General features: G+C 37.3%; 2 protein-coding genes across 3 annotated transcripts in view; both read right to left on the bottom strand.

The window, feature by feature from the left end:
• The window catches only part of LOC120342198 (structural maintenance of chromosomes protein 1A-like), a 31,255-nt gene extending 24,588 nt beyond the window's left edge, over positions 1–6,667 (bottom strand). For both annotated transcript variants that reach the window (XM_078110660.1, XM_078110661.1), the window contains exons 1-6: positions 6,485–6,667; positions 4,383–4,560; positions 2,791–2,914; positions 2,119–2,278; positions 1,564–1,721; positions 433–603 (exon numbers count right to left, since the gene is read on the bottom strand). In XM_078110660.1, coding sequence (XP_077966786.1) covers positions 433–603; positions 1,564–1,721; positions 2,119–2,278; positions 2,791–2,914; positions 4,383–4,560; positions 6,485–6,593 — 900 coding nt within the window. In that variant the 5' untranslated portion in view covers positions 6,594–6,667. The remainder of the gene's footprint in view (positions 1–432; positions 604–1,563; positions 1,722–2,118; positions 2,279–2,790; positions 2,915–4,382; positions 4,561–6,484) is intronic.
• A 989-nt stretch (positions 6,668–7,656) lies between these two features.
• LOC120343049 (NEDD8 ultimate buster 1-like) lies at positions 7,657–15,433 on the bottom strand. The gene is made up of 10 exons (XM_039412123.2): positions 15,184–15,433; positions 14,005–14,213; positions 12,945–13,172; positions 12,261–12,621; positions 11,767–11,882; positions 11,328–11,417; positions 11,027–11,140; positions 9,806–10,037; positions 8,834–8,980; positions 7,657–8,166 (listed from the first exon to the last, which is right to left on the bottom strand). The coding sequence occupies exons 1-10, from the start codon at positions 15,337–15,339 to the stop codon at positions 7,990–7,992; spliced, it is 1,830 nt and encodes a 609-aa protein (XP_039268057.2). The 5' UTR covers positions 15,340–15,433; the 3' UTR covers positions 7,657–7,989.
• Between the last annotated feature and the right edge of the window lie 47 nt (positions 15,434–15,480).

The raw sequence follows: 15,480 nt of genomic DNA, 5'->3' as shown, positions 1-15,480 counted from the left end.
TCAAATGTATTATATGCTTTTTTTATGGTCAACACGCCAAAACTTTGTTCAAATCTGACACAAATAATAACCTTATGTGAGCCTGTTACAAACTATAATAAACCATCAATGCAGCATCATCACCAGACAGGAAAGATAATTACCAAGTAACAACAAGTAATGGTACAATGATTACAAGTGTGTGGTAAAGTAATCAGACCAATACATCCATGTGATGAAATTAATTATCGCCGAGCAATTTGAAGATGTTACTAGTCACATGGTAAAGCGAGGGTTTCATTTGGTTAGCCACCATCTGTAAACTATTTTCTTCTTGTACACTTTTTATAGTTTTTGTATAGCAGTATTGTTTAAGTTAATGAAAACCTAGAAAATGGTCCAAGTGAGTTTCCCTCAAATGGTTTCACTACCATGCATAAATCACATACATACTTTGATATACATTGGTCTCTTCTTGTTCAGTTCTGTCTCCTTCTCTTGGATCTTCTTCTCGACAGATGCCGCCTCTCTCATCATCTTTCCCTGCTCTTGCTTCCTGGTTTTCACTTCTTCTTCTGTGCGTTCTGCTTTTCGCATCAGATGCTTGAGATCTTTGTTTTTATGCTGATAAGGTGGTGGAAATATGAATATGCTGATTTGTGTCACAATAAATCCATCTAATATTATTTCCAATTGAAATTATTTGATTGAAACTTTTTATGATTTATACTTTTCGCTGTTTTTGCGCCCCTGTTCAAACGACGCCCATGGCTCGTGCCGCACCCTAATTACGCCACTGCTTAGACTTGCGGGCCATGTAAGTGTGACGTAATAATTTCAATAACAAGAACTATACAGTGCAAGTGTAATTGGTTGTTAGAAAAGAAGTTTATGGCAGCATCAGGCAGGCAGGCCAGATTTGGCCCATGGACCGTAGTTTGCACATGTCAGAACTATAGCTACTAGTGAAACAGTGTTTGCATGCAAATTATACTCTTAGTCGTAAGAATGGGGCCTTACTTTGAGTCGACATGTATGAAAAACCAAGGTTTTTTTGTGGCATGAATGCATTATTCTTTTAACAGCACTCTTTCTACTTTTTGTCAAGAAATAGGGACTTTTTGTTTTGGTCAAATAAGTTGTGTAGGGCACCATATAATAATATATGAAGCGTCACAAAAAATACTACACACAGTAAAAAGTTTTTATGCTAAAGAGAAGGAAAATAAATTTTGATTGATGCCACGAAAAAATTTATCTATAGTTACTAGTGAAATAGTGGTTGTGCGTAGGTCATACTCTTAGTTGAGAGCATAGAGCTTGCTTTGAGTAGACATGTACAGGAAAACCATATACAGCTTTTCGCCAAGTGTGAATATGTTGAATAGGTGAAACACCACATTATATGGGCAAACACCAAATAAATATTAAAAAAAAAAAACACATGAAAATATATGGATAACTACATAAAAATATGTAAAATGCTACATTACATAAAATATATCAAGCATCACACAAAGTATGTGAAATTCAACACAAAATATGTGCAACTTCACATAAAAATATGTGAAACTTCTTACAAACCTGCAATGTTTCGTGCATTTTTTCCATTTCTCTATCGTTATAGAAGAACTTAAACAACATAACTTGTAACCGTTGTTGAGCGTAATCATCTCGCAGCTTTTCGTATTTCTCCGCTTCCTCTTTTTCCTGTTTGGCTTCTTTTCTTTCAGCAGCAATGCCTGAAGATTTAATAATTCATAAGTTAAAAATATCGGGTTTGAATTCTGTGCCAACGCCCGTAAACCGACGCTCCCGTAATATCTCTACCAAGGTACCCGTACCAAGGTGGTGCACAACCTGCTAACCCTGACCTTGTACACAGACTGTGTTCAGGTTGTGCGCCATCTTGGTACGGGAGCACCCATTAACCGAGTTTAATAACTTTGGTGAGCATGAAAGTTGCGGTCTTTACAAAAATAGTATTTCTTCCAGAGGTGTGGATTTGTCAGAGTTTACTAAATTGAATAGCAAAGTACTGAAATTTCTGATGGCTCTAGCTCCATATATTAAGTTAAGCTTGGCCCCAGCTCTCAACCCGGCTTCACACCATTTCGCTATGAATAATTTCATACTGACCTTTCTTCCTATGATACGAATACTGCGTCTCCTGTTCCGAGGCGACCATTTCAGCTTTTGCTCTTTCATATTCCTCTTTAAATTCTGAAGATCCTGAGATCTCTTCGAAGAGTTGCGTCCGTTCTTTCGGATTTTTCATAGCAATTGATTCCACTTGTCCCTGGAAATTTTTGTTTTTATGACAAATAGAACAGATAGCTTTACACAAACAGTCACGAGCTGTGTAAAGAGATAATATTTAGAAAAAAATTTTCCTGGTCTAGAATAATCTACACACTGAGTGAGGATATAGACAGCGGGGTTGCAACTAGAGTACACTAGCTTGCGAGGGCAATATAGTGAGTCACGTAACTGTTATGTAACAATAGAGGCAGATACTACTTTCTGCAATTTGCTGAACTGAGTTAGCGATCACGAGTGATTATTTAGGAAAACTAGGTAAAGATGAGGGATAAGAGTTGACATTTTGCCTTCATTCATTGGGCCTACATGATTACAACCTTAAAAAGGCATATTATACACATTAACTAACAAATGTACACTAACAATCACAAAATTGAGTTTTATTTAAAGGCAGCAATTTCATCGTGTAAGTACGCCATGAGTATTCTCATGATAATTTGGCGACGCAAAAACAAAAAATTTGGAACCGTTGCTATAGAAGACACTCACTTGGAAAACTAAGAAATTCTTGACTTTGATGAAAATATTAATTCTCTCCATTTCCTTGTTGTAGTCGGCATGAGGAACGACTTTATCATTGATTCTGTGTTCGGCTGAAGAACCTTTGATTATTCTGAAATAAAAGAAAAGGTGAAAATGAGGAAAAACTAAATACTACATGATTTAAAGCAGTGGTTCTCAAACTATTTTTGCTCACGGCGCACTGAGCAAATAACAAAAATCTTGCGGCCCACTCGTGAAAAAATAAAGCTGGACTTCAACAAGTTATTCAGCTAATGCGATGTGTGTGCCTGTTTTGAAAAACAATAGAAATGAGGTTCGGTCGCTCCCTTTTTCGCTTTTAATTTCAGTCAAAACATAAAATACGTGTTAACAGTGCCATGGAGATGCAAATGGCTAGAATATTTTGATGGCCTTTGCGCCAATGATAAAATATAATTTGTAAGCAGATAGCCAAAACTTGTTCAAACCTGCTTTCCTGTTACGTAACTGAACGTGAGAGTCAACACGGTGGAAGGTAGACGTCATATTTACAAAAACATTATGACATCACAATACATTTATGACAAAACAATCCCTGTTACTATAAAGACAAGTCGAATGCAATATATAATATTATCATTGTAAATAATGATATGGATATGCAAGGCTCACAAGCTTGCCAGCTGCATGTATGCCTATGTGTAATACAAACAGCTTTTTTTCTGAAATCCCAAAAAGCTTCACGGCACACTTGAGAATCTCTCACGGCACACACTGATTTAAAGCATGAGTGGACAATTACTTTTCTAAGTGGGCCAATCACATGAAATATACTTGGTTACTGAAGCTCAGAACTCGATACGAAAAACTATGAATAAAAAACAGTTTATTCACAACACCTATTCCAACAGCTAGGCAAACGTTTATATAATAATATAAAGCACAAAGCAACAATCGGGCTTATTTCGATGGCGCGGCGGTGTGGCTCAACGGGCTAAGCGTTAGGAATACACTCGCCACCGCACCTCTAATTACTCTGCGTGGGTTCGCAGGTTCGAATCCCATGCAGGGATGGTTATGTGCGAGAGGATTGCTGGACTCCTCGCCGTTGTTAGGTGGTTCACGTAACCGCTGGTCGGTTACATCTTCCTCCACCACCAAGTCCATGCTTCAGAAAACAAACAATATAACTAATCCCATACCAGTCTTGGAATGGTAACCGGACGAGAGGCCGTGGTTCGCCATATGGATAAGCCGTCTTATCAGCTTTCCTCTCCCCCGGGATGAATATGTAAATCCTCCATTTACGATATTTTCAGCTGAAATTCATATCAATAGAAACTATAATCGTAATTTAAGCAGACACAAGTTGGCCGGATGAAACACCATAGTAGGCTAGATCCAGCCAGCGGCCCGTAATTTTCCACCCTTGGTTTAAAGTCTTGTCTAGTTTGAAAAAAATTGAAAATGATGACTACCTCAAATTTAAAACAACTGAAAACATATAAGGGCGTGATCCGAATCCTTCTATAATATGGTCATTTTGGATTCGATCCACTGAATTCATACTCATTTTCTCACATCTGTTCGCAACTAACCTTGAAAAGACAGTTTTCTCTCCTTTTTCATCAACGTACGTCGCTGTGACTCTAGCTCTGTTTGCGACAGGAGCACCAACGGGGGCGCCATGGATCAAATCCGACAATTTCTTAACTCTCAAACTGCTAGTCTTTTCTCCCAGGACGAAACTGATTGCGTCCATAAGATTTGACTTTCCTACAAAAAAAGTTTATAAATTTAAAATTCTGGGATGGAGAATTGAAATTGAGAAAAAATAGCTGAAAAAATTTATGATACTACTGTGATAGCCGCACTCTACAATTCAAAATATTATCAAGATATGTGACGCATCAGCCATCGTGCCAGACGTCCTTGTTTCAGAGACAAATAGAATGTTTGTTCTATTGAACCAAATGTCGGGACATCATGGAATGCGAGAACTGTGCCCTACTGTAGATTTGTTCGCTGATCCAGTTCATTCAGTGGATGCAAGGTTAGATTAAATTGGGATGTCAAGATCTTGGTTATAAAACTGACAAGACCCTCCTTAGGTACCATAAAAGCGCCTAACTTCGGACAAAATTACCATATTTTCATCAATAACTCAACCATTTATTGTTCAAATTGCGCCAAAATTGCTCGGTAAAACATTGATGCGGTACGCTACATTCCCTGCAAATTTCGTGCTCGTCGGAATATTTTTACTATTGAAATAATCAGTTTTATTTTGCCATCTGACCATTATCCTTCACTGCCCTAACTTCGGACAGTCATTTTCCTCATTGCGTAACTGCGACGCACAGAGAGAAAGAGGCTTCCGACGCGGATGACGTAATCACATCGTTGCGTGAATATAAGACGCTCGATCGGCGTCGTAACGTTAACATCGAAACGGCGTGGCGAAAATGCATCATTTGAAATTTCCATCGTCCAATGTTAACCTTGTTGCATTTATTTGGTATTTTAGTTACGTCAGATCAGTATAATAACACGTTGGCCATTCTAATCGGGAATTAACATACGCAAATTATTCTAATGCAAACCGTTTCGATCTACAATGAAACATTTTAACCGACTTGCAAGTCTTTGAAATATTAATATTCTCGATAGATAGCTGTGTTGATGTTACGCTTATCTTTATAAGTAATTAATTTTTCATCAAACTTAACACGAACCCAATAGGAACGTTTATTCTTCAATTTAATTTCGCTAATTAACATTGAGATAGGTACCGTGATTCTGGTTCGGAATAAAATGAATTCTCCACACGGGTGTATCTAATAACTATCGATTTCGACTTCAAAGCGTAAAATAGTTGTTTTCGTCAGTATACAGAGCCACATGGACGTTCAGACGTTGCATTTCTCTAGTTTTATATTTTCGAATCTTGACGACATTGGTTACGTAAGAAACGTATTCTCGTTAATGTGATTTTGGCATATGTTCACACATGGACCGAACAAAATACAGAAATATTACACTGGAATGCGCCTTTACCTAAAGCGGAAATTGCTAATTTGGCGCCGTTGTGTCGGGCGTCAAAATTCGTTTCCGTGACGCAGTGTGACTTCGTGTCGGCAGTGAGCGAAAAATGATCTATGTGAGGTTGACGTAACTTTTGACGCAGTGTGAAATCTCAATAATTTTACGAAATTTACAATTCAGAATTTTACGTTTAATCTAAATCTCGTATGACATCTTGCGATCACTCTGATAAATTATATACATTGTTAATGCCCTCTGCCGGATGATGGTATTTTGACGATGATAACTTGAGTAGGAGCGACACTCTGTGCCGTTAAATAGAGTGCAGTCATTTTTCGGCAATATTTCCGTTTTTTTCGAGAAAAAAAAAAATTATACAACATTAAAAAGGTTGATAATAGATGTATATATAACAGCTCTACCTATAAAAATTATAATTGACAATATACGGCGCTTACTAGTCAAGATATGGCCATTTAAATTTTTTGTCCGAAGTTAGTAACTGCCCGAAGTTAGGCGCTTTTACGGTATTGTCAAAACTGGAATACAACATTTACAGATTTATAGCATATACAGATATAGCAAACTCTGAATCCTGGGCACCAGTTTGCCATCGGCAGATTGGAATCCATCGCCACTACCAAACTACGCTCACCCGATCCATTAGGTCCAATGATAGCCGTGAACCTCTTGAAAGGAATCAGTATTTTCCCTTTGTATGATTTGAAGTTTTCAACTTCGATACTTTCCAAACGTCCACTCATTTTGCTACAGGAAAAAGCACCCGCAACGAAAACAAATCAAGACCGAGCGCGCTTAGCAGCGTTAGCGCGCAAAATCTTCCTGTAATTGTGGTAGACGGAGTCAAGAAAAATTAGTAGAGTATTATTGGTCTTGCACACAAACCACATAAAAATGATCATTCAATTACTGTTTCAACTATTTTATGTATTTCCTCAATTTTATAATAGTGTTTTTTTTCATTTTTGTCGATTCAAAGACATACCTTTAGTTAACCATTTGATTTGAACCTTTCAATAGCCCAGCGCTCTCTCCGGCACAGATAAATATAAAATAAAACTCTTTATGATCTTTAATGCCAACTTTACGTGACCAATGTAGAATGAAAAAAAGATCTTTCACTCTGAAAACACTAATGTGTATATCGGCACATTATAAAAACTCTCAGTTCGCCCAGTATCTCCCTTACTTTCACTTGGCTCTCTAACATTATTATCCACGCTTTTATCGCCCATGTTTCGCCTTTATATCGATTATGAAGCCAAAACAAACCCGATATCACTTATCGATCTTGGCCGGTAGGTATGTTGTTAGATATTTGTCTGTCTGTTAGGCACTTTAGTATGTTACGCGATATAAATAAACTTATATAGAACTATTATATGAAAATCCAATCCTAATCACAAAAACACGACAAAATCTCAACTAGATGAGATGGATTTATCGCGGCGGTGCGGCTCAACGGGCTAAGCGTTAGGAATACGCTCGCCACCGCACCTCTAATTACTCTGCGTGGGTTCGCATCCCATGTAGGGATGGTTATGTGCGAGAGGATTGCTGGACTCCTTGCCGTCGTTGGGTGGTTCACGTAACCGCTTGTCGGTTGCGGCTTCCTCCACCACCAAGTCCATGCTTCCGAAAACAAACAATATAACTAATCCTATACCAGACTTGGAATGGTAACCGGACGAGAGGCCGTGGTTCGCCATATGGATAAGTCGTCTTATCGGCTTTCCTCTCCCCCGGGATAAATATGTAAATCCTATCCTATTGCTAACTGCGAGTAATCCCTCAGACAAGAACAGGTTATTTGTTGGAGATGCTTTTATAACAATAAAAAGGCAGTTTAGACAGTGCCATATATAGAATAAGACGGATATTCGGACCCTCTAAAATATTCAACAATATTGGGAGAGATGTCAGTGACATGTCAATATAGTTGGGAAACTAAACGTTTGTCAGACGCATCAGAAATATAAAAAAGCACACATTAAGGAGGCATCAATACAATGAAAAAAAAAAAAAAACTGAATAGATAAATTCAATTATTTAATTTTTTTTAAACAGATATTTATAGAATAAAATAAAATTATATTCTTATTCAAATTAAATTTTTTCAACACCCAGACTTAAAAATTCCTATTTTCCAGAAACTGACTCGATCATTGTCAGATATTGCACAATAAGTTCTAACTCCTCGGACAAAGAGATATCGAGATATTCGTCAGTGTGCTTCGTGACATCACCTGCGACGTCATGCACCATTGCTTTTTCGTCTTCAGTCAGTTTCCGAGATGAACTTGCAGTGTCTGTGTCCTGGAATTAGAAAGAAGAATACTCAATAAAATGATACGTCTACGCATATTGAACAGGTAATTAGTTAAGGAGCTCCCCCCCCATAAATATCAGAAAATCTACAAATAATCCCGATCTACATAGGATAAGGCAGTATTTTTAAACCTAAGAAGCAAGCTGGGTTTTACCCATAATGCCCTGACATCATGCTGTGCTGTCATTGGTTAATAAGTGGGAAATGAGATTAGAGCACAGTTATCCCAGGAAGGCAATCACATAGATAAAATGTAAATGAGAAAATGTCTATCAGCATGAAGAATTGAAATGAAATTCAGTTCTCAGTTCATTTTATTTATATTTGGTTAACTGGTAAACTTATCCCCACACTCAAACCTGGTTTGCAACCAAACGGGATGCCGTGATGCATCATGACTTTTGGATAAGATAGGATTTACATATTTATCCCGGGGGAGAGAAAAGGCGATAAGACTTCTTTATTGACAAACCACGGCCAGCCGTTACGTGAACCACGCTACGACAGTGAGGAGTCCAGCAATCCTCTCGCAAATAACTATCCCCGCATAGGATTCGAACCCACGAAAGATAATCAGAGATGCAGTGGTGAACGTATTCCTGATACTTATCACGATGCGCCACACCGTCGAGCCTAATAAACAAATTCTCCTACTTCCAAAGCGCTGCTGATGGAACTGATCCATTCTGAGGGAATTTCTCCTAAATGTTCAGCAAGATATGAAGCAGCTTCCTCTAGTTCACCAGAGAAATGTTCCAGACAAGCTTTTGCGACTCCTTCATCAAATCCCATGGCTTTCAGCTGTGATGAATAAAAACGATACTAAAAAAGTTGTCTGTAAACAAGGCTGTAAGCAAGCAGGCACAGGTTTATAAACAAATATATTATGAATGCTGGGCGCAAAACTGATTTTAATTTTACTTTACAAGAAACTCCCCCGTTCTTCTCAGTTTTCATTGCTTGATAAAGTTATTTCACAGGATGTTTTCGTTTTCTTATGCATAAATTGTTTGAACATAATGGTATTTGGAATCTACCAATCAAAATAACACTATTAATACCACTAGAATGATGGAAAAGGGGCAATCTGTCACAGTAGACCATCGGTACTGCGGTCTTGATGGCTAACCACCACTGGACGAAACAAAGACCTGTCAAACTAATCCCATACCTCATACCTGACATGGTCTTTTAACCGGGCAAGAGGCTATGGTTTGCCATACAATTAATGTCTCGTATCGGCTTAGGATGGGATTTACATATCTATCCCAAGGAAGAGGAAATCTAATAAGATGGCTTAATCATATGACAAACCACGACATCACGTCCGGTTAGCAGTCCATGTTGTGTCATTGTGTGTGGTATTAGTTAGCCAGTTATTATTTGTTTTCAGATGCATGGGATTTTATGGTGGAGGAAGCCGTAACCGACAAGCGGTTACGTGAACCGCGGCGAAGAGTCCAGCAATACTCTTGCACATAAATATTCCGTGTGGGATTCGAACCGGCAAGCCTAAGCAGGGAAATCAGAGGTGCGGTGGCAAGCGTATTCCTAATGATTAGCTCGTTGCGTCACACCGCCAAGCCTTTCTCAGGATGAACTGTAAAAACTATCCTGAAAACAAACCTGTTGAAGCGCACTCTTTTTATTCTTTTTCATATTTTCTTCTGCATTCATTCGAACAGCTTCACGTAATTGGTCAGGATTACTGTCAATCATTTCTATAGCCCCACCCACATCATTGTTAGCATGCTTCAGTGCTTCAACAACTAACGTGGGTTCGAACCCCATCTGTGACACAAGTTGCTCATAAGTGTCAATATTAATTGGGTCTTCGTTGGCACACGTCCCAAATTTTCTGAAATAAAAATTAAGAATATCGTTAATTTTGGAAAGCAGCAGGGAATGGCAAAAACTATGTTATTCTGCAATATGAAATACATTGCATTTGGTGACAAAGTGGTGAATGCACTAGACTTGACTATGATAAATATCAATAAATATTATGTAAATATTGTATATAGTAAACAAACATGAGAGGTATTAATAGATTGACACCAAACCTGTTATTTATTTTTTATGCTTATTGAATTGGGTGGCAACTGACTCTGATGACCTCCAAAGGTCGTATCGTTGCCTCCCAGTCATGTACCGAAAACATTTTTTCAATTTTGTTATGCACATATGTATGTATGTATATATTGTTTTCTTGGTTTGACAAAATGAAATAAACTCTCTCTCTCTCTCTCTATGATAACATGGCAGGTTGAAATCTCAGTTTCAGATACCAAGCCCATTACCTCACCCAAGATGTAATAAATCGTAGGCAATGCCGGACTAACAGATTCCAAAAAGATGAGCTTTTTACATAACATTAGCTATTAGTGAATGCTTGTACAAAGCCTCGAGCAAAGGGTAAGGCGGGAGGAATAAGTGTCCCTAAAAACATATTACTTAAATGAAAAATCAGGATCTTGTTCATAGCGAAGTTTTATATTTCATGCAACAAGAATGGTAGCCTAGAGCAGATTTCAAGATGGGTTCAAGATGACTGCACAGAGGTCCATAACGATGAAAAAAGGGACCTCCTGAAGTATGCGCACCAAGATGACACGCTACCTGAACTCAGGTTGTGTACCAGGTTAGGGTTCAGGTTATGAGACATCTTGGTGCGCATACTTCAGGAGCACCAAAAAAAGAGCTTGATCTCCTTAGAGATTGATTTCAATCAAAAAGTCATTGCATCTTTTTGGTTGACCGTTGCGGACAAATCCAACAAATAAGGGTATACGGCCTGAAAAGCGGCCTAGAGCCATGCTCGGAGAAAACATATATAACTTCTCATACTTTTGCAATGCCTTTTTCCTTTTCTTCTCTTTCTCTTGTTTCTTTATTTCTTTATGTTCTTCTCGTTGTTTGAAAGCCCACTGGGTTGCCAGTTTTACATCCATCATGTTCGCCCTGAGTATTGAAAACAGAGGCAAGGTCAAAAATTTAAATCGAATCGTGTAGGCCGGCGGACCCCAATCCGAATCTGGACCCTTCAAGTAATAAATTTGAAAGCATCTTTTCTTATTTTACAGCTGTGATGTAATGCATTTTTCGCAAAACTCTTTGAAGAAAAATACACTCCAATAATGACATTAACCTCAATGCTCTCCTTGCCTCCCTCTCGGCCAATCCCATTGTCATCAACTCCGTTACTTTATCTTGATCAGTGACAACCATCTTTGCATACCTGTGGAAGAGAGAGGAAAGTTGATAATGTGTTAAAAAGCTATGATTATAATAAGATTGGGACGAAATTACATATATTTATCTCAGTTACCAGTCTACAACAAGTATAGGAATATTGTCACCTACACAAACCACCATTTTTGTGGCGGATAGCCTTTAACAGTTAACCTTTGGGTCACGTTTGTTAGATGCATGGTATATGACTTTCACATTTATTGCAGGATAAAAGAAAAGGTTGATAACAATAGTGTCAATGACCAGCCATAATTGAGCTAAGAGGCATGTCTCCTTTACTTTTAAGTTCAAGTGTGACACTACTTTTAGTAATTTCACTTAAAACTCATACGAACCCTTGAGCTTTGTCTAATAATCTATTCGACTCCTTGTATTGTCCTTCGTGATAAAAAACTACTCCTTGGAGTAAATACAAGCGAACAAAAAGTGCAATTTCATTTCCGGAAGAACCCTGAAAACATAGAAGATATAATGTTTTGAAAATATCATGCTTTTTGCAGCTATTTACAAAGAGTATGACCGCCAATAGGATTGGGAGATATTCATGCATCATGTCCAACTATAGAATTGGCATAACTAAACATACAACATACATTACATAATAACATACATTACAAAAAACAAAACCCATATTTTTCTCAAGTACTTCTGTGAAAATGTATTCAACAAACACTTGAACTGTTCGTGTATGAGTATATCTAGGACGTTTTTCACGAAAGTTATGTTTTCTTTTGAATATGTTCCGACCGAGTGACCTGGGTTCTAGTATTATGCATAGTTGCATACCCACGAAATGAAGAATAATATTACAATTAACAACTAAACGTACCTTCACTGCAAGCAGTCTTTGTAATGAGTCTCCATAACTTTTATTAAAAGCGCTTTCACATTCTTTAAGTCTTAATTTCGCGTCGGGAAGTGCGGATATATTTTTTGTGCAAACATAACACCACACGATGTCCAAACAGAGCACTGCATAGTTATCGACCATCGTTAAAATTTCCGCACGACATTCTCGGAACTCTTTATCAGCCTCTAGCAGAAGTAATAAAGCGAGTTCATAGTTTTTACGCTGTAATATTGCACGACCTTTTTCATGTAGTCCGAGAGCTATTGTGAGCGATCGTTTTTCTTCTTCTGGTAAATCTAACGCTTGCCCTTTCTGATCTGCTATTTGAACATCATAAGCCCTGAAAGGAAAGGAATAATAACTTCAGATTTTAAAAACATGCACAAAAACCTTCAATAATTAAATACACTCGCCTTTAGTTGTTTCCTTAAAAATATTGAGTTGAATTGTTCAATTTGAAACATATTTGATAATTAATAGACAATATATTTTTTGCCTCACTCGGCCTAACTGTTATTTGTAGCTTATTTTTAGCTCTAGTTATTTATGAGGTGGGGCGCGAGACTTGACAAATCCCAAAAAGAGGGTGCGGCTTGAAATGTTTGAAAACCACTGGCTTATAGTGAACAGCTTGGATAAAACTGTCATGTAAATACGCCCCACCCTGACATATCGCTTGATTCTGCACCCATCTCCGCCAATAACTCCGCCCCTTTTCTTGCACGCTTGACTGCTTTCAATGCTTGTTCGACCTCTGATGACTCTTTGCGAGCTGATTGGGCGATTACAAGACACAGTATAACACTGTTATGCTTTACATGTTGTGATTCAAGTGAGGAATCTTTCTGAATCACGCGACCTCCACAAATGAGTTTGACATCTTCTGAAAGCCTAGTATACAGAAAGGAATAGGTTTAAGTGTATTACATTCACATATTTTTTGTGTGTTTATTTCTTGCCCAAGCCTTGTCTAACAAGATTTTTTTTTTTGTGAATGCGTGTTGGTGAGTGGGCACATGATATTCACCTTTTTTAAAACTTTTTTTAAAGGTTTTGCTCGCTCTCCAGAATTCTCCATTTTTTATTTGTTTGTATTGTCAGATTGTGGAGTTTCCAAAATAAACTATCTATCTATTTCGACTCCATAATCAGTACAACCGACGATAAATAAACATTTGATAAAAACAGATAAATAATTAAAACTGAAAACAGAAAGAGGAGGGCGAACAAAACCTTTAATGAGGTTTAATATGATATGTTATTCTTAACTTTATAATTAATTTTACATCATTTTTCCTCATGGGATTTCCCTATTATGTGGAGAATGCAATATATTTACTGGCACATAAAGCTTCTATAATCTATATTATATAGTTTCAGTAACTCTTTCAATGACTGTCCGTAATGTCACTGAAAATCCGTTCGTTTTTGAGTGTATCAATGTGTGAGCATGAGCACGTTTTTGAGTGTGAGTGAGCATGAATTTAATTGAAGTAATAAATTCCGGCGCTCCGTAGTATGTGCACCAGGATGGCGGACACCGGAACGTAGTATGTACACCTGGTTAGGGTTAGGACATAATTTTATTCCAATTTTCCTTATTTCAGTTTTATCACGACTAGCCAAGTGACTCACGTAGTATTTGTACCTGAAATTACGGCCTAACCCTAATCTGGTACATATACTACATGAGTACTTAAATTTCAAGTAACTACAATCATACTTTAATTTTTCTGTGACTAATTTTTTCAGTTCCTCCCCAGAGACGTTTAAATTTGTTTCAACAATTTCGAACTCCACTTTTTCGGTTGATGATCGCTTGAGTTTCAATGTCGCAATTTTATTCGTTTTATAATTCTCATTTTGACGCAATCTTTCTACTGTGTGGTGCCAGAGTTCATTCAAGCATATGACGACAATATTTTCTGGAATCTGAAAATGGATGATGCAAAAGAAATTAGGTTCGAGTCGGTATTCTTATTTAAAGTTGAATTGTTATAGTTTCAGACTACAAATTGGGTAAGCGCACACATACTAGGTACTTCTTTTATCAATACCTTTGCATCTAAAATCTGTACGCTTCAAACCTTACTTGAGGTTTCATTTGCTTTGCTGATTCTGTAATCAGTTTTATTTATTTTGTTTTATCAATTATTTTATCGTCTATTGCTGATTATGGAGTCAAAATAAACTTATACTTATACAAATTTTGAAAAAAATATATAATTGGGATTTCCGGGGAAAAAGGAATGCTTATGAGACTGCTCGATCTTAAATGAACAAAATGGCCTCTCGTGATCCCGTATTTATTTAAGATGCATACGCATAGACTTGAATAGTGGAGGGAACCGTAAGTAACTAACGTAAAGAACCCTACCTACACTAACAAGAGTTTATTAATCCTGTCACATAATTATAATCCCCCCCCCCCTAACATTCGACCTCAGATAGTATAATCATTGATGAAATAGCAAGCAAGCATCACAAGCCACCTTGTCAGGAGTATTATGATTGTCATTGAATAGAATACGGCAGAGTATGTAAATTAAATGACTGTTTGTGTAGGGTCTTGTTTATTCTCCCATGCACGTAAAAGTTTGACATTCAAAAGTTAGTTCTTTTGTATAAAGCCCTCGCCACTAGATTTGAGAAAACACTCCCACTACACTCAAAATAAGAAATTTTCAGTGCAATTTGCAATCCTAAATAAACATTTACCGGTATTTATTTTCCCATTTTCGAGCGTTCGAAGAGGTTTTGTACAAAAGATCCCAAAAGTTTTATTTAATAAATTGATAAGGCTAAAAAGAAATGTGGATTTGAATCTCATGTCTGTGATTTTCTTGTACAGTGACTAGTTCAGAGCAATATGCTTAATAACTCACTAAATGAATAAACTTACTTTAATTTTCTTACTAAATTCCAAAGCCAGTGTATTTATGGCATCTGCTTCAATCTCTCCATTTTCTTTTGTGTAAGGAGGAAGCCATAGTTTAACACTCTTCACACGCAAATGGTTTTTCACTTTGTTAGTAGCTGCTTGAGTTTCTGAAGCCATTTGTGATTCATAATAGAAAAGTTGTGAGATTTGACACCAATCGGGATTCAAAATTATATTTATTCTAGAAATTCTGTTCTAAGAAATTAAAATTTGCGAATTAAAAAAAGGAAATATGCTGAATTTTTAGAGTAGCATTGG

The sequence above is a fragment of the Styela clava genome, chromosome 3, assembly GCF_964204865.1.
Source record: "Styela clava chromosome 3, kaStyClav1.hap1.2, whole genome shotgun sequence".
Lineage (NCBI taxonomy): Eukaryota > Metazoa > Chordata > Ascidiacea > Stolidobranchia > Styelidae > Styela > Styela clava.
The sequence above is the reverse complement of the archived record's forward strand: the minus strand, read 5'-3'. Positions and strand labels throughout refer to the sequence as shown.

Coding starts and splice junctions, on each gene's coding strand:
- LOC120343049 (XM_039412123.2), bottom strand. CDS start 15,339: ATGGCTTCAGAAACTCAAGCAGCTACTAACAAAGTGAAAAACCATTTG. Junction 13,173..14,004: donor TTAGTCACAGAAAAATTAAA/GTATGATTGTAG, acceptor TCTGTATACTAG/GCTTTCAGAAGATGTCAAAC. Junction 11,418..11,766: donor TTATTAGACAAAGCTCAAGG/GTTCGTATGAGT, acceptor TCTCTTCCACAG/GTATGCAAAGATGGTTGTCA.